At 42.2% G+C, this 24,197-nt stretch overlaps 3 protein-coding genes across 11 annotated transcripts; 1 reads left to right on the forward strand and 2 right to left on the reverse strand.

Annotated features, from left to right (window-relative positions):
• Positions 1-7,034: 7,034 nt before the first annotated feature.
• Positions 7,035-11,434, reverse strand: PIH1D2 (PIH1 domain containing 2). Of its 3 annotated transcripts, none has more exons than XM_043991908.1 (6): positions 11,159-11,434; positions 10,053-10,256; positions 8,766-8,889; positions 8,171-8,416; positions 7,315-7,580; positions 7,035-7,216 (listed from the first exon to the last, which is right to left on the reverse strand). In XM_043991908.1, exons 2-6 carry the CDS (start codon positions 10,227-10,229, stop codon positions 7,079-7,081), a joined length of 951 nt encoding a protein of 316 aa, XP_043847843.1. In that variant the 5' UTR covers positions 10,230-10,256; positions 11,159-11,434; the 3' UTR covers positions 7,035-7,078. The 3 variants fall into 3 exon arrangements, with proteins under 3 accessions (XP_043847843.1, XP_043847842.1, XP_043847841.1); XM_043991907.1 differs by having other exon boundaries at positions 11,083-11,434; XM_043991906.1 differs by lacking the exon at positions 11,159-11,434 and having other exon boundaries at positions 10,053-10,481.
• Positions 11,435-11,446: 12 nt separating this feature from the next.
• On the forward strand, positions 11,447-22,360 carry NKAPD1 (NKAP domain containing 1). Of its 7 annotated transcripts, none has more exons than XM_043991909.1 (6): positions 11,447-11,571; positions 13,102-13,178; positions 16,786-16,886; positions 18,095-18,244; positions 18,940-18,993; positions 19,418-22,360. In XM_043991909.1, exons 2-6 carry the CDS (start codon positions 13,110-13,112, stop codon positions 19,923-19,925), a joined length of 882 nt encoding a protein of 293 aa, XP_043847844.1. In that variant the 5' UTR covers positions 11,447-11,571; positions 13,102-13,109; the 3' UTR covers positions 19,926-22,360. The 7 variants fall into 7 exon arrangements, with proteins under 7 accessions (XP_043847844.1, XP_043847846.1, XP_043847848.1 ...); XM_043991911.1 differs by lacking the exon at positions 11,447-11,571 and adding an exon at positions 11,578-11,705; XM_043991913.1 differs by lacking the exon at positions 11,447-11,571 and adding an exon at positions 11,605-11,717.
• TIMM8B (translocase of inner mitochondrial membrane 8 homolog B) lies at positions 22,286-24,189 on the reverse strand. Its single transcript, XM_043991917.1, has 2 exons — positions 24,012-24,189; positions 22,286-22,698 (listed from the first exon to the last, which is right to left on the reverse strand). The coding sequence occupies exons 1-2, from the start codon at positions 24,093-24,095 to the stop codon at positions 22,531-22,533; spliced, it is 252 nt and encodes an 83-aa protein (XP_043847852.1). The 5' UTR covers positions 24,096-24,189; the 3' UTR covers positions 22,286-22,530.
• Between the last annotated feature and the right edge of the window lie 8 nt (positions 24,190-24,197).

Below are 24,197 nucleotides of genomic sequence, written 5' to 3' on the forward strand. Positions count from 1 at the left end.
GCTGAAAGTCAAAGGAGGAAATAATTCATTACAAGGGACCATTGTCAGAATGAGCCAGATTGGGTGCAGATTTGTCAAACTATTATTTAAAGATATTTTACTCTCTGTCGCTATTGCTTAAGGCTCTGTACTTCCCTTATAAAATGAACAAAAACCCCAAAGGTTTCATATTAATAAAAATTATTTTATTCTGGGTTATGGTAATGGATCTAGAATGTTTGATACAATCTATTTTCTTACCCCATACTGAAAAAAATAGTTAGGGAGAGTGTTACTTAAAATGAGTGTATTAAAAAATTAAAGTAAATTATGCATTCTTAATGTGTCTGGTTTAATTTTTGATGGGATTCTGGTATGTTAGCTTTTAAAAATTTCATTTAATGGTACTTTATTTTTTCCTATTTACATAAAAGAATTTTCAGCATTCATTTTTGTAAGATTTTTGAGTTCCTTATTTTTCTCCCTCCCCTCCCCCCTCAACATGCTATGCAGTATAATCATGTTAAACATATTTCCACATTAGTCATGTGAAAGAAAAATTGGAACAAAAGGGGGAAACCATGGGAAAGAAAAAACAAAGTGGAAATAGTATGCCGCAATCTGCATTCAGCCTCCATGGCTCTTGCTCTGTATGTAGATAGCATTTTCCATGATGAATGTTTTGGAATTGTCTTGGATCATTGTATTGCTGAGAAGAGCTAAGTCTAGCACAGTTGATCATTGCACAATATTGCTGTTACTATGTAGAATGTTCTGGTTCTGCCATTAGCTTTAATAGACATTTCTGAAAACTATTATAGACTTTAATAGAGAAACCTCTAAACTTCTATCCAAAAATTTGAGTTAATAGAAATTGATTGTCAGTAATGTTAATTTTATGTTAATATGAAGTAGCAGACTTCTCCCCCCCCCCCCCCCCCCCCCCGGGGCAATGAGGGTTAAGTGACTTGCCCAGGGTCACACAACTAGTAAGTGTCAAGTGTTTGAGGCCAGATTTGAATTCAGGTCCTCCTGAATCTAGAGCTGGTGCTTTATCCACTGTGCTACCTAGCTGCCCCTGAAGTAGCAGACTTAAGGAGTATTTCAATGAAAAATTTCATTAGATGGTGACATCTAGTGTCAAAATGAGTGTGGTGGTAGATGTTTTTAATGCTGAGAAAAGAACAGAAGACATACTGAGAACTGTGAGTCAGGGCCTTTATCAGGGCAGGATGGATGTTATGAAAACTAAAGCAATATGTGAAAAGTAATCACTTATCTGAGAGTTTCTAGAAGACATGGGAAAATGATTTGCCTTGCTGAATTTTACTTCATTAGATTAATTTACAGAAAATATTTTCCTCTGAAGGAAATATTCCTGATTAATGCCCATTTAAAAAATGTTCCAACTCTAAGAACATTAGATGTCTGAGATTCACTTAGCTTTTGAAGTGTTGTACTAGGCATTGAACTACTCTCAAGATCAAATGAGATGTTAAAGATTGGGGAAATAGGAAGCAGTACATCTTCATTAGTACTGTATAAGCAGGTGGTTTTTTTTTTCAAGCAATCTAACAGGCCATATCTTTACTATCACAATTGAATTAAAGATGTAGAGAATACAAGATCCTATTGTGTTTACTGTTTATTTTTTAATAGTCAACAGACTATTAAACAAAACACTGCCCTAAAGGCTCTTAGCACCACAGGTTTGGAATGGGAAGGTATTTCAGAGGTCTTGTTAAACCTTCTCATTGTATAGATAAATAGGCTTGAGAAGTAACCTGACTAAAGTTACATACAGAGCCTGCATTTGATCCCAGGACCTCTGAATGTTCAAAAATGCCTTTGGTTTTTAACTTCAAGTTAAAGATGCTTGCTAAAGACACTCCGTGTTGTCATATCGGCTATCAAGTGCAGAGGGATTCTCTGAATGGAATGGTGAGGTCTTGTAGATCAGTGGTTATCAAACTCAATTGACCACATGAGGATCCCTCCAGGGCCAACATATTGATAGAAATCCATTCTAGGGGGCAGCTAGGTAGCTTAGTGGATAGAGCACTGACCCTGGAGTCAGGAGTACCTGAGTTCAAATCCGGCCTCAGACACTTAACACTTACTAGCTTTGTGACCCTGGGCAAGTCACTTAACCCCAATTGCCTCACTTAAAAAAAAAAAAAGTAAAGCATGTCACATAGGAAAAAAATTTAGTTCCCAATTACATTTTAATTATGTTCTGGCCACACTGGGCATTGTGTTTGACACCTCTGCTCTAGATTATTGATGGTTCTAACAAACTCTAGAAAGCCTCTTGAGGAGATAAAGAACCACTTAAAAGAGTGGTCTAATTATTCACAGTACTCACTGGATGAAACACAAGAGACTACTGAATTGAAAAGATATGAGTGGATAAGTTTAGCTTAAAATTAAACAGGAGAGGGGCAGCTAGGTGGTGTAGTGGATAGAGTGCTGGCCCTGGATTCAGGAGTACTTGAGTTCAAATCTGGCCTCAGACACTTAACACTTAATGGCTGTGTGACCTTGGGCAAGTCACTTAACCCCAATTGCCTCACCAAAAAAAGAAAATTAAACAGGAGAGTGAATTGGATTGCCAGAGGGAAATTGGATCCTTTAATGTTCCTTTAATGTCCCTAAAGTTACTGACACTTAAGACCTTTTTTTTTCAGGGCAATGAGGGTTAAGTGACTTGCCCAGGGTAACACAGCTAGTATCAAGTGTCTGAGGCTGGATTTGTACTGAGGTCCTCCTGAATCCAGGGCCAGTGCTCTATCCACTGTGCTTTATCCACTGCGCCACCTAGCTGCTTCAGACCTATCTTTTTAATACTCATATTCTATCAATTGTATTGTTAGTCATAGAACACTGTACGGTCTGAAGAATTAAACATTCAGATAGCAATAGAAAGGAACTTGGGGCATGTGAGCAAGCTGAAACACAAGGTAGAGGATGTCATCAATCATACATGTGATTGCCTGGTCATATGGCAAGAGTGAGTATAACTGAGAAACAGTCTGAGTGCTAAGTTTAGTGTCCATTGTCAAATGGACCAAAACCGGTCCCTATGTATGACCAGAGCTGCACAGAATAGGCCAGAGACAGGCAAGTCTGGAATCAATGATTTAATTAATTTTCTGAGTGAGGAAAAATAAATATCTTGCAAACAAAGTCCACCTTCCTGAGGAAAGCTGGCTCACCCATGGCAGGGATTGGCCTTTTAAGCCTGAAAGCCACCAACTCTGGAATTTCCACCGGCAGTCTCCGGGTGAATTGATCACAATAGTGGATTGATTAATATTTTGTGATCAGTCTCTGGGTTGTTGAGTAGTTCATTTAGCTTGGGGTTGTAAAGTACAGAACCAGGATAGCATAGCTGGGAACAGGGATGAGACTCCTGCCTCCTGTCACTTAGTGGTTACAGAGTGGGGAGTGTAAGCATGTCAGGAGAGCTGACTGATTGCTTCAGCCTACAGGACAGAGTCTGGGAACTAATTGATAATCACAGCTTTGGAGTCAAGAGTGAGTCTCCTGGAAAATAAGGCATCTCCAGCAAATCCAAGTGTTAGTAAAATCATTACATATCTCATATCGATTGACATGAACATTGTAAATTTCAATTTTATACCATGTATAACAAGAGAAAGCAAGGAAAACTTCCCCTTCTCACCCCCAAGTTGGGGGCAGCCTCTGTGGCAGGCGTTCTTAACCTAGAGTTTCAGGGAGGTCTCTGAACTTGGATGAGGGAAATAATTACATCTTTATTTTTCACTAACCTTTAACTAAAATGTAGCATTTCTTTTCAATTTTGAATTTAAGGGGGCAGCTAGGTGGCACAGTGGATAAAGCACCAGCCCTGGATTCAGAAGGACCTGAGTTCAAATCCGAGTTCAGACACTTGAAACTTACTAGCTGTGTGACCCTGGGCAAGTCACTTAACCCTCATTGCCCTGCCAAAAAAAAGAAGACATCTCTCCATCCAATTATGAATTTAAAAGATAACATTCTGAGCGGTTTTGTAAGCTTTACTGGACTGCAAAAGGGTTCCATGACAAACAAACTTAAAAGATGAGACCATTGATTCATAAGTGCTGCACAGAATGGGTATTGTTGGAGGGGTTATCCACATCAGTCAATTGCAGATTCATTTGAGTACTAATGCAAGGTATTATTTTATTTAGAAAAACATTATGAACCAATGTCAAAAAGACTGAGTGTATATATAGCAATATACTAACTGGTACAGATTCATAGCAAATTTTTACAAGTACCATCAAAATGCAGGGTAAAGGGGTTATTTAATTGTGTATAATTAGGAAAAGTTTTTAAAAGGAGATGAATTATGAGCACTATTTGAAGAAGAATGAAGAGAGAAGGGCATTGTGTATTTTAAATTTGAGCAGTGTAGGTATCTATAAATCACATTTAAAAGCAAACATTCAAGTTAAAAGCTTGTCAATTCAAGTTGAAACAACTTCATTATACATTTAACCACAAAGAATTCTCATTTTCAATTCTGTGAGATAGAGATGAGAAAGTAAAATATGGCTAGCACAATTGAAGCTCATTATGATTTGCCTCTAAATGCCACTTATAGATTGTTTCTTTCATACTATAATCTAAAATATTAGTAGCACAAGATCTTTATGAAGATACTGAAGAGAACTAAAAACAATACCATGACCTATTACTATCCCAGCTGATGTGTTTTAAGTGTTAAGTATCTTATCTGAGCACTTGCTTCTGTTCAGTCAATGTTTCTTCTTTTAGCTACTCAGTTTTGATCCAAAAGTATTTTCATTTTAGTTAGACTCTCCATGTTGCTGCTAAATTGGCTGCTAGGTGTATTCTGCCCTAGCCCTGGCCCCCTTGCACCCTACTGTGCCTCAAGGTATTTCCCCTTCCTATACCAAGGAGGAGACAGAACAGGTTAAAATTCAAGGTTTTGTTCCAGAGGATACAGGATGGTGGCATTTTCCTTGTTTGCTGCTTCTACCCAGGAATATGATGTGGAAATCTGCAATGGGCCTCCACAATTCCACTCACCTGGGCAGGGAAGCTCTAACCACTTTGGTAAAGTCTCTTTACGGGCAAGGGCATCTCTAAGATGTCTGTAATTCCCGTGCCCTCTGTGCCCACACTAATACCACTGGGGCCCTCAACTGCACCGCCCTTAAGCCAATCCAAAAATGAGGGGAACTACCAGGTGAAGATTGGCAGATAGATTTTACTCACCTACCACTTTGAAAAGGTACAGGGTTCTCTTAGTCCGATTGACCCTTACCAAACTCTTCAAGAGAGTAAAGATTGATTGGGTCTGCACGCCCCATTGCACTCCCCCAAATTAGAATGGCTCCTCCAGCTAATATGGGACTAAATCTCTTTGAACTCCTTTATGGCAAACCTTTTCTCACTATGGATTCTCTCCTAGTCCCAGAACATCATACCGTCACTAAACAACTTGGGCCCATTCACCAAACCCTCAGAGATTATGCCAATCAAATACTTCCTAAACCTTTACGAGAGGATTGGCAGGAACCTCAATGCCCATCCCAGCCAGGGTACCTAGTTGTGAGGAAATGGGGATTAGTTTCCTCTCAATCCAGACCTGTTTGAGGGAAAAGGTCTGCTTCTCCTCCCCCCACTCCATCCAGGCCACAAGTCTGCTCCCCCCCCCCCCCCGCAACATTAGCATAGTTATATGTCCAAAAAAAGCAATTAATGTTGAATTCACGAAACGTGCTACTGTGCAAAAGATAGCATGTTAGGTGTTGAGGGGAAGACAAATACATGGTCTTAGGCCTTAAAGAGCTTACCCCAAATAACTGTACCATAAGATATGATCATACCCACAGACCTATTGACCAGGGTCTGCCTTCTCCCTGAGCTTACTGAAAGGTTAGGGCAAGACTTTCATAGGTTGTTCCCTCTTTTAGTGTAACTATGCTAGCTGAACTATCCTTCCTACTGTGCTTGCCCCTCCCCTAACCCGTAACTGAACTGGCTTCAGGTACAGGTATAGCTGGTTATTTTCCTTATGTAGTACATTTAACTGATGTCTTAAAAGAGTAAGATAATAAAAAGATAATAAAAAATAGTAAGATAATAAAAAGTAGATCTTCCACTAAGAATAAGAAAGCAACTTGAAAACATTCACTTTATTTTCCCAACTATTATTGGTTACTTGTGATCACTATCAATACTAAAGGAAACATACTGTAGCATTTAAGGTTTTAGTCATCTAAGATAAGAGTGAAGTCATTTGTGGGGAAAGGGACAAAAGAGTAGAGGAAATATGTGGAAATCTGAAGAGAGGTACAAATGCTATAAAAACTTAAGAAATCTAACACTGGTGTTTAACATTATCCCCTGCTTACCTATTGTGAGAAAATGATAATGGACTTCTGGGGGGGACAAAGAGATCACTTTCTCAGTCCTCCCCCCACACCTTCTTCTCCTTGAGAAACTTCATCAAATCTCATCTGGGACAAACCCGAGTGAACAAAAGGAATGAAGAATTACTCTTTTCTCTATACTAGAGAAGGACCAAACCACACCTAGATAATGGCCTTTGCCTTAAGCAACTTGAGTAGGGGTCTTTTGCCTTCTTTTCTCTGCTGTCATTTCTAGAATTCATTTTAATGTAGACCACCCTCAAGCCAAGTCAACTAATGGAATTGAATAATGCTAACCAATTAGCTTTGATCAATGCATAATGACCTGCGTCTATCAAAAGAGGATAAAAACCCTTGGAAGATACCAGGAAAGGTCATTTTAGGACAGCATGGATCTTGGTAGGGTCATCTAGGTATTCCGGGTATTTGGGGGCTTTTCTCCTGTTCATAATAACTGGCATGCTGAAGCTCTCTGCTTTCTGTACCATGAGGCCTGAGATCATGAGAAGTTAGGGAGACACATGGTCAATCCTTTACTGGTATAATATTAATAAATTAATATACACTTCCCCCAAACTGACATCTATAGCAATAGCAAATTAATTGAAAAAACAAACTACACTATGTTGCAAAATCCTTTAATGCTTTCACAAGAGCTCCATGGTAGAACAACGAAAGCCTAACAGACATTACTGCAGTACTGGCATGGTGATGACTAATGTAGCCTTTCTTGTGACAAATTTTGCTGTAGTTGTCTCAGTATCAACCACTTCTGGAAGATCTACCTGTAATCGGTACTTCTCCAAGACTTCAATCACTAAGTCATCCTAAGAGAAATCACATTCAATTGAACAGATTTGGTTTTTTGCAATCTAGAAACAGAATCTATTCCTGGTTTCCCATGGTTATCTCTTCTTCATCTTACCTTAGAAACACTAAGGTCACAGTCACAGACAGAGCTAAGACCAGGAAGTTCAACTTCCATCTCAATTCTCAGTGATCTCCCATTCTGATCCTTCACAACTATCAGTTTATAGTTAGGAGTCTTCAGCCCAACTTGGAGCTCACTACTGGAAATTTCCTCAATTAGACACCTTTGTTTGCTTGGAATATGGTCCTTTGGCAGCAAAAGTTGTGGAATGTCATCTTGGTTGTTTATACCACTGTTTCTCAACTGTTCAAGTGTTAGCTCTTAATTAAAAAAAAGGACAGATTAAAATACAATAAAGTATTGTAAAGAAACCGGACTACATCTAGGCTGCATATCAATATTATCTATGTTGGCATCATTATTTGTTTTGTTCAACATTTCCCCAATACATTTTAATTTGGCTGGGGTATCTGGGAGTTTGACAGCTTGTTTGCTTCAAGTCAGACACCTCTGGGTTATGTTAACTTTACCTTTTTCATCTGTTCTTGTTTTAGAAATAAGATTGGGGGGGCAGCTAGGTGGCACAATGGCTAAAACACCAGACCTAGATTCAGGAGGACCTGAGTTCAAATCTGGTCTCAGACACTTACTAGCTGTGATACGCTGGGCAAGTCACTTAATCCTTATTGCCTCACCCCCCCCCCAAAAAAAAGATTGAAGTTTAATTTTCACACATTAGGGTTTTTGTTTGTGGGGCAATGAGGGTTAAGTGACTTGTCCAGGGTTACACAGCTAGTAAGTGTCTGAGGCCACATTAGAACTCAGGTCCTCCTGAATCCAGGGCTGGTGCTTTATCCACTGTGCCACCTAGCTGCCCCCACACATTAGTTTTTACTAAACATTTCCTTACCTTTCTTCATTTTCTCACTTAAATCTGTTGAATCAGTTTCAATTCCCATAAAATTATTTTTCATCCTTTGGAGGCTTCCTTTCTTCCTGGTATTTGTAATGTGATAGGACTGGGAAAGAGTAAATTGGTATCGATCCTCAATGCATTTCATTGCTAGGCGAATCAGTTGATCCATTTCCATTTCATCATCTTTTGCTGCCTTGAGAACATCAGGGTTGTATGCAACATCAATAACTGTGTATGATTCTAGGAAGTTCAAAATACTGAATTAACAAAGTTATTTCTGTGATGGTACTGTCAGGTAACAATGTCAACCCAATAGTCTGAATTAAGGTAAGGCAACCCAAAAGTTTAATTTCCATCATAGTACTACTGCACAAAAAAATTCTCACTAGAACTTCTTGGTACATCCAAATATTTAAGAAAATTAAACTAACAACTTACATGTATTCAGTTAACACTGGAGATCTCTCCAGTATATTTATTATAAATATAAAAATTTTACCTTAAATACACTTTTGCTGTTAAAATCTATCGGGTGTTAGTTGCTTGTTGAGAAAATAATAAAAATCCTAGCTTTGATACTTTTATATACCTGATGTCTCAGATACATCTTCTGGCTTGCCAACACTCAAAGGTACAGGCTCTGCCTTTGACTGAGGTGCTGGGATCCTCGTCCACTGACCTAGGTTGATGAATAGTACTTTTTCTTCTGGTTTCTGGGAAATAAAACATTTCCTTACTCTTTTATTATTTTGCAACTAGCATTCATCAAGCACCTCCTAAGCATTCCTCATATTGTCTTGGTGGTGCTTGGGGCTGATTTTGTGTAGTTGATTTGCATAATGTGTCCCTATGATTCATGAGAATGAAGAGAGAACAGATTGAATTGGCTTAGTAGTAACCCTTAGAAAACTTGAGTGTGATCACCTGAGGAAGGAAACGTCACTTTTACCTTGAGATTGGAAATAATACAAATATTTAGTGAAGGATCTCTAAACTAGGTCAGAATATTTTCACTCCTTCCCCTAAATTGGGTAAAAAAAAAGTTCTAGAACAAAGGGTTATTCTGTTCTTTGAGGAGGATCCTTCTTTTTCTTTGAATTTCTGTAATCTAGGTGCAGAAAACATGTAAGGACTTCAGAGGGTGGGGAGAGCTGAGCCGGTGCACGGCTGTGAATGTAAAGCAGAAGAGAGCAGCAAAGAAAGAAGTCCAGTGACTAACACCATCAGAACAGGCACAATGCAAGAGAATTCCAGCTTTTGTAAAAGTTGGTATAGTGGAAGGAAGATTGGACTTGAATTCATTTAAGACTGGGGTCAAACCCTGCCTTTGACTCTTCTGAGTTGTATGTGGGAAAGTCTCCTAGCCCCATCAGAGCTTCAGTTTCTTTATCTGTAAGATGGGGATGTCAGGGGTATGGTTGACTTTTATATCTTAGATCAATGAAGATGTTCAAACAGACTGGATAATGTACAAGTACTTGTGGTCAGATTAAATGATTTCTAATGTCCCTTCCAACTCTTATTATTTTGGAATTCTGTGGTTCAGAGTGTCTTGTTCCAAGTGAGGATAAGTATCTGATTTCTTCCCCATATGTAGGAACCAGAACTACTTATGGTTCTCCTTAATTTATTTCCCAGCTATTTAATGGAATTTGACTTGGATAAAGGGGATCTAGGTGGAGGAAATTCCATGAATGGACCTGCTTTTTTCCTATACAATTAGCTGGGAAACTCCTGATCAGTCACATCTTTGGCACTGACATTCAGTTTCTTATTCTGGAGCTATAGTTCCCTTGAAGTATTGCCTTGTGGTAGAAAGACGTGAGCCACAGAATCATTTGAAATCTCCCAATCCTCAGGCCCCCTTTCTACGAACCAAGATCTTGGTCTGCAGACAGAGCTGTGGCTCTGGGGCAGCACAGTATTTCTCCCCTTCTTTCAGCTGATGCTGAATAAACTTCCCATAACCTTCAGGGTCACTTTCAGCCAGGTCGTCTAGGAGGTTCCACAGTTGGGTCACTTGGGTAAGCAAACCTTTTGGTGATGATTCCATGACCTTCAAGAGAGTGGGTCCACTAAACTGGAAAGACATACCATCCCTGAGGAAAGGTTACTTGGAAGATGCAATAGCATTTGCATTGCCTAGCAAAGGTTTTAAAATGGCACCCTAGTCCATTTGAAAACTGCACACCATGCCCCCTTATGTTACTACTGTACACCACTAGCTGAGGGCCTTTAATCGAAACATTTTATTTCCCTGCATGGAGATCCGAGAAATTTATAAAAAGGAATATTTAAAAGTGTTCATTGCACTTCCCCCTTCTCAGTTTTCTCGAAGCTCCCTACAGCACCTATATTCCCTACCTCCCCCCTCCCCCAGTTCCATCTGTGGTTGTCATTATTTTTTGAGGGGCAATGAGAGTTAAGTGGCTTGCCCAAGGTCACACAGCTAGGCAGTGTCAAGTGTCTGAAGCCGAATTTGAACTCAGGTCCTCCTGAATCCAGGACCGGTGCTTTATCCAGTGCGCCACCTAGCATTCCCCCGTGTGGCTGTCATTTGATGCCAAGGAACAGCGAGTCCCTGCTACCACCTCCTTCTCTTGGTCCGGGTAAGGACTAGGGCAGGGAATGACCGTTTGGCACGACCAGCATTCTCGGTAACGCCCCTTGACCCAACCTCCACTCCATCTCGCCTCCACCCTAAGCTCTTCTGGCCCCCAAATCCAAGGTCAAGGGGGGCACTCGCTCCCCAGCATCTCTACGCCCGCCTTAGTGGCGTCAGAGCTTTTTCTGCGGTTCCTGCCTCAGTTTCTCTACACACACTCTACACCCCCTCATTTCTCCCTCCCCTCTTTCCTCAAGACTCCCTAGGAAGGGGGAAAGAAAGTGAGTTTGAAGCTCCTGACCCAAGGCCTCGGGCAACTCCCGGGGGAACAGACCGCCTTCAGGGTCCCACTGATTAGCTGGTTCAAGAGCTCGCACCTCCGCAGCCGCGGTTACCAGGGCAACCTGCCTGCCGCGGTGCGACGCCTAACTGGGCCCGGAGACCTCCCAGCGTCCCCACGCTCCTTGCACCCTGTTCCGGGACCAACTTCGGCCCACATCGGGATGGGGGCTTCTCCGGCTCGCTCCGGCCTTGTCTCTCTGGGGCAGTCGCTGTCACACCAATGTTCCTAGAGAGATACTTTCTCGCCCTTGGCCCAAGGAGAGTCCCAGGAACTCTCGGGGCGGGGGTGGGGAGGGGAGTGGTGGGGGGAAGAGGGAAGAGGTACAGCGCTTCCGAAGGGGAAGTATTTCTCAGTACACCCGGGAAGCATTTCCTACTTCCGGCCAGGACTGGAAGGTGGCCCAAGGCTCTTCCCTCCCCTGCTTGCCCCGGGACGCCGGAGCTCACGGTATGGGGGCGGGTGTGGGCGCAGGGTAGCGGAACTCGGATCTCGGCCACTGAGCCGCGGTGTCCTAGACGCTTTTTGACGGAGGGATTTCAAAGCATCCTACGGCCCTCGGCGGAGTTTGGGGAGAGGAAGGGGTCGGAGCTCCGGTGGGGGAGGGATCCCCCATGGGTGGGCGGTGACCCTCTCCCCCCGCCCCCAAGGCCGCTGAGGGAGGGGCGAGGAGCCGTAGGCCCTCCGGCCTCGTCGGGAGAGTAGGGCCTAGATCCAGGCAGCGGGGGTGGGGAACCTACCCTAGATCGCCTCCGAGGCGGTCTGGCCCTGCCCCCATTGTGCAGACGCACAAACTGAGGCCCAGAGGAGGGAAGTCGTTAAGGTGGGGGTGGGGTGGGGGTCGTAAGTGGCGGGGTTGGGATTCGAACCAGTCCAGAGCCCTGTAGCCTCTGGCCTCGGGTACCTGGTTTCACATGTCTTAGGAAAGTTTGCAGGACCTTGATTCTTCATCGCACCCAATAGATGGGTGATTTCTTCGGATGTTGGCGGGTTGGAGGGGGAGGGGCAGTGTGTGGTTGTGGAATCGTGGCCTCAAGGCCCCACCACTCTGGCAGACTTTGACCTTGCCCTTTAGTATCTTGGGGTCTGTGTACATAACCGGCATTAAAAATTGTCCTGAAGGGGAAACAGTGGGCTCCAGCCGATATGTTTAAGGGGTGTCATGTTAGGGTTACTGTTAACCACTTACTCTTGCTGATCAGAGTATCTGCTGTCCAGCAAGACCAGATGGCAAGTAAGAAGTGGTGGATTCTGCTCTTGGCTTTAGCACTGATTTATTTACTTTGGGCAAGTAATTAAAACTCTCTGGAATCCAGGTTCTTTTTTTTTTTTTTTTGCGGGGCAATGAGGGTTAAGTGACTTGCCCAGGGTCACACAGCTAGTAAGTGTCAAGTGTCTGAGATCGGATTTGAACTCAGATCCTCCTGAATTCAGGGCTGGTGCCTTATCCACTGTGCCACCTAGCTGCCCTCGTAGAATCCAGGTTCTTGAGTTGTAAAATAGAGTTAAAAATATTTGTCCCTTATTTCATGGATTCAGTTTGTCAGAGCTAAAAACATTTTAAAGGTTGTCCGTTTTTTCATCTGTAAAATGAGGGGATTAGATTAATATATATATATATATATATATATATATATATATATATATATATATATATTTCCTTTCAGTTCTAAATCCAGAGATCTTAACTTGAATCCAATCCAACTCCCTCACCTTGTAGAAGAGGAAACTGAGGCCAGAAAGGGAAAGTTACACAGAGTTCTTGTGAGACTCAGGTGAAATGATGGCTGTGGTACATTTGAAAAACATACAAGTGTAATGTATTTTTTTTTTAGAACAAACTTGTTTAATATTTACCACAGGTGATTCCTAGAGGATTCTTTTCTTTTTCAATGTTACTTGCCACCTGTAACCTTTTTTAAGTGTAATGTATTTTAGGAGGTATTCTTCTTCTTATAATGGTGTTTCTGTACATTTCAGGTTAAAGAATGTCCCGGATTCCTCTGGGTAAAGTCCTTCTGAGAAATGTTATTCGGCACACAGACGCTCACAATAAGGTAGGAGGACAGTGTTTCAGTTCTTGGCAGGGCTTCCTTGAGGAATCTGTGTTTTGGTTTATTGTAGGACACTTAGATTTGTGATATATTGTTTTATAATCTAGAATGCTGTTAAAAGAGGGATATAAGCAACAGCAGGGGGATATAACTATGTGACTAGCCTGGAGCCTGAGAGTAGGAGTAAATCTGGCATCATGCTAGCCCCAATCCTCTTGGGAGCTGAGTTTGGAGCCTTCCTCTCCTAAGAAACTGCTTTAACAATGACACTCAGGCATTTATTTCAGCACCTCCTCCCTTCTCCATCACCAGAGCTTTCATTATCATGAGCCCACCATCAGTGATGACAGAAGCAGGCTGCTTCTGATGCCAGGGCTCACTCTTTCTTTGGGACTTACTATTCCCTTCTCTACCACCAGATGTGGAGAGAACCATCCCTTTAGCCCTCCATAACAAGTGCCTGAACTCCAGGTCTCTGCCATTAGGATTATATCCAGAACCAGAACCTTAGACAGCAGGCCTGACCAGGAGTCATGTGCGTGCTCTATATGTCGGTATCTTCTGCTTGTGCATCATTGCCTGACATGTGGAATGAGGCAAAGAAACCGGTGCTGATTTTCAGTACAGTTAGGCCCCTTTGGACTGCATCACCAAGTATCCACCAACCCAACCTCCTTACTGGCTTAGCCCTTTTCTTCTGTGATTTTTGAGAGAGGAAAGCCTAGAATTGTCTTTCATGATCAAAGTACTGTAGTGGAAGGAAGCCCTGGTCGTTTTGTGTTCCCATAACCTACGGCCAGCAAACTTCCCTAATAGCTGTAATTTCTGCCAAGTTGAAAAGTCCTTTGTTTTCTACCACTCATTTCAATCTCATTACTATCCCTCTCAGTCCTGTCCTTCCCCAGTTCCTATCCTTCTCTTCCATACAATTACTAGCCAACTTCCCTTCATTCCAGACTTCTCCTTTCATTCCCTTATCTTCTTGCACTCAGAGAAGCTGGGCTTCTTGTGGAAGACATTGCATCCCTCGTAATCCTCTTCAGGACTTATGCTCTTATGCCTTGCCCCTCACCATGCCAGGCCCCGAGGAGGGTGGGCACACTCCTTGTTCCTCATGACCACTTTGTCTTTCTGTCATCATCATTCGGTACTTCTGCTCCTTTCAGGGTCATTTCCTCCAGTTACATCAGAGGGTTTAATGTGAGGCAGCAGCGTGGTACAGTGGAAAGAATACTGGATTTGGAGTCAGCAAGTCTGAATTCAAATCCTAACTCTGCTACACTTCCCATCTGACCCTGGGTAATCACCTCATTTCTAGGCTCCTCAGTTTGTAAAATGAGAGGGTTTGGTTTAGTAGCCTCTGAGGTTATACCAGCCCTAAATTTATGATCCTTTGATCTCTAATAGAGACCTAATTAAGGTCTCTTCCAACTTTAAAGCAGTTGTCTGCTGGTCTCCAGTTATTTTCTCCCAATTTAAAGTTGTTACTCCATCTAGTTATAACACACAGGACAATATGAGGCAGCACTGTCCAATGGAAAGAACACTGGATTTGGAGTTAAGATCTGCCTAGCTTTGTCTTTCCTGCATCACCCTCATTTCTCTTTCCATTTTTTCCCTCTACCTCTCTAATTTTATCTTCAAAGTCCTTTTTGAGCACCTCTATGGCCTGAGATCAATTTGTATTTTTCTTGGAACCTTTAGATATAGGGACCCTGATGCTGACATCTTCCTCTGAGGGTGCCCCTTGGTCTTCCTTGTTACTGAAGAAACTTTCTATAGTCCTAACCTTTCTCTGTCGGCTCATCTTGCCTTTCTTTTACTAGACTTTTAGCTCCTTAAAGTGGGGCACTGTTTCCAGGCTGCAGTATCCCAAGCTTAAGAAGTCCCAGGTGGTATGATTTAAGGAGAATCAGGTTCTTCACTCGCCAGGCCTGTTTCCTGGTCCTAGATGACCCCAGACCAACTTGCTAATCAACCAGCTTTGATCTGCCTAGCTTTGTTACCCTGGAGAAGCCACTTAACCTTTGGGCCCCAGTTTTTTACTCATCCATAAAATGAGAGAGTTGGATTGAGTGGCCTTTAAGGTCCCTTCCAGCTCTAAAACTCTCATCATTCATTATTATGATCCTGCATTACATTCAATATCAATTCATTATATTTTGGCTTAAAGTCTAGTCTCTACCTTGACCCCTACCCTCAGTATACATATTGATGTCTCCTCAAACACCATGACCTCTTAGCTTATCAGTGTCCTCATTTCCTATGACCTGTATTTTTACTTCACCTAGGAATGGTTAAAGTTCTTGTCATCATCCATAAATATACAGTGTTCATGATCCTGAATTCTCAAATTCCACTCCTGTCTAACAACCTGTTCTTCCATTTCTCCCGATGCTTCATTCCTCCTAAACCTATTGTAAGACATTACCATGAGGGGGCAGCTAGGGGGCACAGTGGATAAAGCACTGGGCTTGGATTCAGGAGGACCTGAGTTCAAATGCAGACTCAGACACTTGACACTTACCAGCTGTGTGACCCTGGGCAAGTCACTTAATCCTCATTGCCCCACAAACAAAACAAAACAAAACAATACATTACCATGAGCTTCAGTCCTTTAATTCCTCCCTAGTCTCCTGGTCCATCACTCTTCTGTCACATTCTTGACCAGTAGTTAACTATACCCTCTCCTCTCTCCTGGTATCTTTTGCTTTTTTGCTGCTTCCATTTTGCCAGACCCTATTTCTGAGTTATTTCCATTTTCTGCCTTTGCTGTTTCTAATCTTCTGCTGAACACACCTGGATAAAGTCACACAAATATAAATTTGATAATTGTTCTTAATCCTGAATCAGGGTACTTTTATTCTTCCCTTATCAACTCTGTCTCTTGTGCCATCCTAGAAGTTGCCTATACCAGTCCTGTCTTCCTTCTGTTACTGAGAGAAGACCTTACTTCCTACTTAACTGAGAAAATTCAAGCCATTTATTGTGAATTTCCTTTTCTCTTTTTCACATCTCAGAACTTCTCTGTATCATCTGTATTCCATCCTCTTTTATTCTCCTGTCAAAGGAAGAAGGGCTCCTCATCAAGGCCAATACCATTTTAGGTATTCTTGATCCCATTTCTTCCCCGCCTCACTTTGGGAACTTGCCCCTTCAATCATTCTCATTCTCTCTTCAGTTTTTTGGGGTGCCTCTGGCCACCATTTTTATTTTCTAGAAGCAGCATAGCATAGGGATCAAGTGCAGGACTTATATCCCATTTGTTCAAATCCTGTCTCTGACGCCAGCTCTGAAGCTTGTTAGCAGTGTGATCCTGGCTAGTCACCTCACTTCTGTGCCTCAGGCAATACACATTTTACTGCAGGGTCGAAGGATCTCACCAGGTCTTTGGTCTTTCTCTGTAGCTGACCAGCTGCCCTGGAAGTAAGCCAGGACTATACACTGTAGTAGAATACACTATGATTGTGATGTTTTTCACTAACATTTATCTTCATAAGAGAAGATAACACCTTCTCTTATGGAGTATCTCTTCCCTTATTATAAAACTGTTATAGTGTCATTTTTGTCAGTAACATTTTTATTTGCTGCTTTTCTGGATCATTTTCAGATTCAGGAGGAGACAGATATGTGGAAGATAAGAGAACTGGAGAAACAGATGGAGGACGCTTACCAGGGAACACAAAGGAGAATCTTACCCAGGAGCTCGAGGTGGATTTACAGCTTCGAGAACTAAAATAATGCTCAAGAAGGTTTTCAAAATCACCCACTTGTGTATAAAAAACATCTTAGTTTCCTCAGACTAGTAGGCAGGATTCCATAGTCAGTTCTATTTAGTCATTGAGCATTTTGTATAATATGAATCCAAACATGGGCATAGATTTAGTGACTTGTAAGTATAGCTTCATTCACCTGCAGAAACTTTTGATTGGAAAAGTTGAGAATTCCTCCATAAACATGGGCAGTCTTCATCTTTACCTTTATTTTTAGTTGGTTCTTCATTAACATCTTGTAATTGTCTCTTAGGGGCCCCATCTTTCATCTGCTTCAGCTATTCTTTTTTTTTTTTTTTTTGGTGGGGCAGTGAGTGTTAAGTGACTTGCCCAGGGTCAAGTTTCTGAGGCCGGATTTGAACTCAGGTCCTCCTGAATCCAGGGCCTGTGCTTTATCCACTGCACCATCTAGCTGTCCCTGCTTCATCTGTTCTTGAATCATCAAGTCATACATGATCTCCACCTTATTCAATTATTTGAGTATGATTGTGTAGCTTTGTGAGTACAGGGGTCCACCAATCCTTAAGTGTCTGGCTCTGTGGGAATGGTGATTGATTCCACAGGTATCAGTTATCCACTTATTCAAATTATGTAGAGGGAGTCTACACTAGCACTCTAGCTTTAATAAATATAAAAACCAAATTTCTTTGAGTTGCTTATATAAGCAGTAAAAGAAATTCTATTTTAATTTGACGGTCTACTAGTTACACATTTTTTTTCTTTTTCTTATTTACTGCTCAATTCAAAATGGCATTTTCAGTAACATTATAATATACTATGTCACTTTTAAATGTGGACACTCTGTATATTGATATGGATCACTAGTGAAAGAAGTCTGTGTTCTGATTGGTTGTTAGTGAAGGTTAGGTGAAACTAGCAGTAGTCCAGAAGTGACTGCATTGCTTTTTCCTGGGCTCTACTATGCACTGGGATAGAGTAGAACAAATAACTGATTATTTCCACTGTATGCAGTGGTAGAATGACCCAGAGATAAAGCAGATGATGTCTTGCACAGAGATGATTCTCCACAAGTACTAGGTCAATGAGGGCTTCTTTCTGCGTGCTCTGTAAACCCAGTATTATGTCCCCTAAAGGAGTTCTACATATTACTTCTAAATCTGAATGTGGGCCTGCTTTCCACCCTAGCCGAATGCGAAGTGATGGTTTTGATGAAGAAAGTCATCGAGTTTACTGGAGGACGAAGCAAGAAATTCCTGGGACATTTGAAGATGATTTGCTTAAGACTCGATCTTGGAATAGAAAGCTATATAATTATGAGGCCAACATGCCTGACAGGTTTGTGACCAAAATACTGTCTCAGTTATTTTGCTCTTAAGATTCCATTGTGCCAGTAAAGCAGGTGAGCTAGGTCAGGCCTTTAATTTGAGAGATTTGGAAATTTCGGGCCATAGAGGTGATGTGACTTGTCAGAGGTCACACAGCCATTAAGTACAAGAGGTGGGGACCAAATGTAGGTCTTTTGATTTCTAATCTGATGTTACTTTTACTTCATCATACAGAGTTCCATTTTTGAAAACTTCTTTATGACTTATGAACTTACTGAATTACTTCAGGGTTCTGTCCCTGAGTTGGTGCCATCAGAGAGCCATTTAATGTTCCTCAAGGTTTGAGGACTGGCATATTATATGAACAGAGGAACAAAAGAGCCCATCATCTAATTTACTAAGAAGCATGGCATGGTACACTGGAAAGCTTACTAGATTGGGAATTAGGAGACCTAAGTTTAAGTCCCAGCTTTACCACTAACTTGCTGTAAGACTGAGTCTTCCCCAGTTCTGGACTTCTTATATCTTTATTTGTAAAATACAGATATTGGACTGTGTCTCTTAAAATTCCTTTCATCTATGTAGTGTGTGATTCTGTGAATTGGCACTGTCATACTTTCTTTTTTCTTTCAGTCCCAATGTTATTTTCATATTTAATTTCTGAACATCTAGTGCATTTCTAACAGATTCCACTCTATCTTACAGATGGGGTCACAGTGGATATAAAGAACTATACCCCGAGGAATTTGACACAGACAGGTGAGGTCCATAGGTTTCCTAAGAAAAAAAAACAGAAAAGCCAGCCAATTTTGACTTAGCACGTGTGTTGCTAGGGTTTGTTTTTTCTTTTTTGAATAAAGGATATGTGAAATTATTTGCCTTTGTCCACATGACAAATGTTTTCAAATGACTGCAATTATTGTGACTTATTCCTTGTAATAGTCCAGTAAAATAGGGTGGTTATTATTACCCTTATTTTATAGGTAAGAAAACTAAGGGCCTCAAAGGGCCTCTGTCACTTAACAACTCTTTGGCAGATTAGACGTGAAACCCATGCCTTAGGCTCAATTTCTCACTTAGGCTATTAAGCAGTGCTATTTCTCACATCCAAATACAAGCGATTAAAGCAAAAATAAAATGCTGTTTCTATCACATTTATCCTTTTTTTTTTCTCTATTCATAGTGATCAGCAAGATGCTATTAATGGAAGAAACACACCTCCCCAGGAAAAGTCATCTACTCATGAGTCCCATAAACGTAAGAGGTCAAAGAAATCCCACAAAAAAAAGCAAAAAAAACGGTCACACAAAAAACAAAAGAAAAGCAAAAAAGAAGCCGCAGATAGAGCTGCAGATTCCTCAAGCGAATGCTCAGGAGAAACTCAGGTTTCCAGTGCTAGGAAAGGGAAACAGTCACATAAGCGAAAGAAAAAATCAAGGAAAAAGGCTCCTAAGAAACCTGCTTCTTTCTCAGAGTCAGATAGTGATTCTTCTCACCCAGATAATTCAGAATCCAGTAGTTCTGAGGAAAGTGAAGAAAAAGATGCCAAGAAAACAAAAAGGAAAAAGGATCAGAAAGAACATGTCACCCCAACAAAGAGGAAGAGTGAGGTACAAGAGAGGACCAGCAAGCGGAAGAACTGGAAGGTGGCCACAGATGAAAAGACAGATGAGAGCTCCGAGGAAGATTAAATGGAGGGAGACTTCACCCTCCAGGTTTCCCAGGTGACCCCTTGGACTCGACGGGTGTGGCAGGGACCCTCTTGTTAGAACAAGTGGCCTAATTGGTGGGAGCTGCCTTGTGCCATCCAAATCCTAGCAGATGGATTTTCTCCTATTTGAGCCTGTTAAACTTGATCCCCTTTTTATTGGTATTGGGGAAGCTGTTGTTTTTGTAATGAAGGTTTCTTGAAGAGATTATTTTTTGCAATTAGCCACACTCAGTCTCATGCACACTATTCCCCAAATCAGAGGAAATAAGCCAGTAATCTGGGAATTCCCACTAAAGTGCTCAGTTTGGGGAAAGCAGGTGTTAGGCCCAAGAGGACAGTGTGGAGAGATGACTTTCCTTTGTTGACTAGCCCTATGTGCAAGTGGTATGACCCCAAAGAACTCAACAAGGGAATCGTTGTGGGGCCTTATTTATTCCCTCCAGATCATCTTCCTCTGACCTTCCTACAGCAGGTGTCATACCTGGTTCTTCATTCTCAGCCTTGGTGCCTTTGATCCTTAGATATGTATATCTAGACCCCAGTTTGATTTTAATATTGAACTTTTAGTCCTTTTCTGGCTGGCCCAGTTTACTTGAGGAAATGGGTACAGGAACCAACCTTTTTCCTTTGCAATAAAAATTACAGGCAGCTGTCACCAGTAGGGTGTGGGGCTTTCTTGGTACGTTTTCCCCACTGAGTAGGATCCATAAACCTGCATTCTTTATAGCCCCTGAGCCGAAGTCTGAATCAGGCAGTAAAATATCCCATCTATACTGCTAAATTTTGCCTGAGTTTAGTTGTATGTGAAGTTATTTTTTTGGCTATTTAAGGTGGTCCTAGTTTGAATGGGGTCAAATTAGGATCTGACTGTGCTGTCCAGTTGTGTGTGCCCTGAACAGGATTCAGGACACAGGTTACAGATATCGTTTAAAATAGTGTGTCTTTGTTTTTGTCTCCAAGTCTGTAAATGAATTCCAGATTTCACCTCTAACTAGAAAGTCAGGTCAGCTCCAAAATAATGTAGGTCTCTCAGGGACGTATTTTCCTCTTCCCAGCTTTCTGTGGGACTCAAAATATCCTGATCACTCTTCTCTTCCCCCCCTCCCCCCCCAGCAGGAAAAGTTGGTTTATTTCACTTTGTTCACTTGGGACCCAGGGGTGTTTCAAATAGGACCCCAAGATTTCCTTGGGTTAGGAGGGGTGATGTGGAATATCCCTGTCATTCCCAAAATTCTTGGATTTGATGGATATAGTTCAACTTTGCCCCACTTAGAAGAGAACAAATACTTCTGACTTACGGTGTTATATAGTTGTTACTTGAGAATTAAAAACTAAGCCTAATCTTGGTTCTACCATTATTGACTATATTTGTGAGGTCCTAAACAAGTCATTTAACCTCTTGTGCCTCATTTCCCCATCCCTAAAATGGGAATAGTACTGACCTCAATTGGGACAACAAAGGGCAAAGTAATGGGAGATACAACAGTAGAATATGTTTCCACATAATGCCTAAGATTCAGTAGGTATGAATTACTTTTAAAAACTTCTGTACAAAATAGGATTCCAGAGTCTACAGAATTAACATTCAGATACATCTTTGGGCAAAGGCCCTCCATCCACTGGTTAGCCAGTAGGTGCTACCTTTTTGGGACATCTATGTAACTTACTAACTCTTCTGGCTCCAGTTTATGTACTCTTGGCCAGCTACCACTAAATGCCAGTTTTTATTAAGAATTTTTTGAAGGGAAGGCCTATTACTTTGTAGAGATTTTAGAGGTAGGAGAGATCCTAAAATGACAATCCCTCAACTTAAAGCAAACAGTATTTTCTATGGTCCTCTAGGAAATAGGATCTTAATGGATATTGTTTTTCAGTCTTTTTTCCCCCCAACATTGTTTTTTGCACCAAGCTTACTCTAGCCACTTGATGGGTTAGAGGAGTCTCCAGAAGTTTGTACTGTCATGTGAGCCAAGAGCCTTTTCTCATACTAGCAGCTCTGCCTCCTAGTTAATGTGTCTTTGTGGCAGCCAGGTTTTCATTTTTGGTCATGTTTACTCTTAATTACTTGTATGTGGGCATACGGGAGCAAAAGGGCTGTCTTTGCTCTCTCCTGCCTTCTAAACTCCAAACTTTGCTTTTCTAAGTCTTATTTGGCTTCTAAAGTTCTTCTAGCCCCTGAGTGAAAGGCTCAGGGTGGCTTTTAAATCCAAGGTCTCCCATTTGCACTACCAGCATTGAAACCCATTTTTTTCTTTGATAAGTGTTTTAGTATTTTCAAGTAGTCAGGGATCTCTAAACCCTGAGGTAGGATTTTTTTTTAATAAGTAATTAAGACCAGGGTTGGGGGAGTCATATTTATCAAATGATGTAATACAATCTGGAATTCCAAATTCCAAATAAATTTCACTTTTTGAACATCTCTTGTTATTTTTTAAACACTAGGTTTGGCCACAGCCCAAAGTTATTCTGGTTATATATTCTTCACCCTTTCAAAAGACCTCTGCCATGGTATATCAACTGTCCAGTTACAGATCTTTTTGTTCTTCCATTCATTTGCCCAACTTGGGTTCGTGATAAGGGTTAGCCTACTGGCTCCCTTTCTGCACAATCTGAGCAAATCGGCTGGTGATGGTAAGAGTAGTATCAATGAATCGGTCCACGCAACTGGCAAGGCAATTTTCAGTTCGAGAATCTAGACGGCTTCCTGGTTTTTCAACGCATTTATCCCAGCACAAATCCATGAAGTGGTGTACCTGAGGAGGAAGAGGAAGATAGTCATTATAGAGAGATGGGGGGGGGGGGGGGAGATAGAACTCTCCCTCTTTCTCTCCAGCTTTCCCCTTTCCTGTAGTTTGTGGCCCTCCCTTTTACCAGACTGCACTTACCATCTTTGATACTTCCCTTCCCTTTGCCTTTTGTATTTCCTATCAGTCCTTCAAAATGTCTCTCAGGCTCATACCTGCATTTACACAGCCACCTTTATCTTGCCCAAATCCTTGTCACTTTATGCCTAAATTACTATCTAGGTTTCTATCTCCCCATTCCCAATATCTTTTGCACACTGCTGTTAGATTATTTCTGTCTAAAACCGCATTTCCCTTTGTTCAAGTATCTCTAAGGGCAATTACCTACTGGAAGCATGATGTAGATATAGCATCTGGAGACCTTATTTTTGAATCCAAGCTTTGCCATTCACTGTGAGCACTCACAACTAACTTCTTTGGGCCTCGGTTTTGGTGCATAAAAGCAGGAGCTGGTCATTTCTAGCTCTAAATCCAAATTCCCTGGCTCTACCTATCCAGCCCAAGCCCACTATTCCCAACGGTTCATAAATGCAAGTGCTATGCACGTCAGTGCCCCATACCTATATATCTATACTGTCCTTGTAACAACTTTCACTGTTTCGCACTCCCAACCCCCCCAGTCTTTGAAGGCTCAATTTAAACATCAGCCTCCTGGAAGCTTTCTTGACCGCAGTAACCGGCCCGGCTATCTCTGCAGTGTCTCTTAACTCCCGCAAGCCTGAGGGTCTGCACCACGGACCACACAATTAAATGCTTTTATCTCGGGGCTCTGACAGTGGGTCGCAGGCAGGATCTCTCTCCTCCCCCAGCCCCCGGCACGCCGTGCTAGCGGGCAGCTCCGAGCTCGTCTTAGTTGATTCTCCCCAGGGGACTCTTTCCTCTCTTAAATATGACCTCTGCGGGGTTGGGAAAGGCACCCTCTTGGACTCCAACCCTGAAATGTACAGTTCTACTACGTGTTATCTGTGTGACCTTGGGCAAGACGTTTCCCCTCTCGGGCCTCCTCTGAGGGGCTCGGGTTGGATAGGATGAGATCGTCTCTCAAACGCCTACAAGGGGAGGGACCAACACTTCAAGGCCTACGATCCCCCCTCTCCCTCCCCCACTGCCTAGGGCTCGCTGCTCTGGGCCTATAAACGCCTGCCTCGGCCCTGCTTGGACGCAGCAGTCTCCCTGCCCGCAGGCCGGACACGTAGCATTTGCAGCCCCCAAACCCCCGCCGTCGGAGCCCTCCTTTATTCCCCAGTCCTAAATCTTCGCACCTGTGCAGTGAACTGCGCCTTCTGCTGTTCTGCCGCCACCAAACGCTGCAGTTCAGCCTCATCGGCCTCCGCCAATTCCGCCATGTCGGCCCCTCCAGTGGGAGTCCCACTTCCTCACCTAGCAGGTTGCGCCGACACCAGCTTCCGGTTCATCCGGGTTCTCCTTCCCGAATCCTTCGTTCCAGC

Source organism: Dromiciops gliroides, chromosome 3 (genome assembly GCF_019393635.1).
Source record: "Dromiciops gliroides isolate mDroGli1 chromosome 3, mDroGli1.pri, whole genome shotgun sequence".
NCBI classification, from domain to species: Eukaryota; Metazoa; Chordata; class Mammalia; order Microbiotheria; family Microbiotheriidae; genus Dromiciops; species Dromiciops gliroides.

What these genes read in the sequence shown, in the direction of transcription:
- PIH1D2 (XM_043991906.1), bottom strand. Translation starts at nt 10,268, where the DNA reads ATGTCTTTCCAGTTTAGTGGACCCACTCTCTTGAAGGTCATGGAATCA. An exon ending in GTCTGCAGACCAAGATCTTG is followed by an intron (nt 8,890 to 10,052) that starts GTTCGTAGAAAG and finishes TTTATTTCCCAG; the next exon opens with AAACCAGAAGAAAAAGTACT. An exon ending in AGATGTATCTGAGACATCAG is followed by an intron (nt 8,417 to 8,765) that starts GTATATAAAAGT and finishes TGAACTTCCTAG; the next exon opens with AATCATACACAGTTATTGAT.
- NKAPD1 (XM_043991909.1), top strand. Translation starts at nt 13,110, where the DNA reads ATGTCCCGGATTCCTCTGGGTAAAGTCCTTCTGAGAAATGTTATTCGG. An exon ending in ATCTTACCCAGGAGCTCGAG is followed by an intron (nt 16,887 to 18,094) that starts GTGGATTTACAG and finishes TTTCCACCCTAG; the next exon opens with CCGAATGCGAAGTGATGGTT. An exon ending in GAGGAATTTGACACAGACAG is followed by an intron (nt 18,994 to 19,417) that starts GTGAGGTCCATA and finishes CTCTATTCATAG; the next exon opens with TGATCAGCAAGATGCTATTA.
- TIMM8B (XM_043991917.1), bottom strand. Translation starts at nt 24,095, where the DNA reads ATGGCGGAATTGGCGGAGGCCGATGAGGCTGAACTGCAGCGTTTGGTG. An exon ending in AGGCGCAGTTCACTGCACAG is followed by an intron (nt 22,699 to 24,011) that starts GTGCGAAGATTT and finishes CTTCCTCCTCAG; the next exon opens with GTACACCACTTCATGGATTT.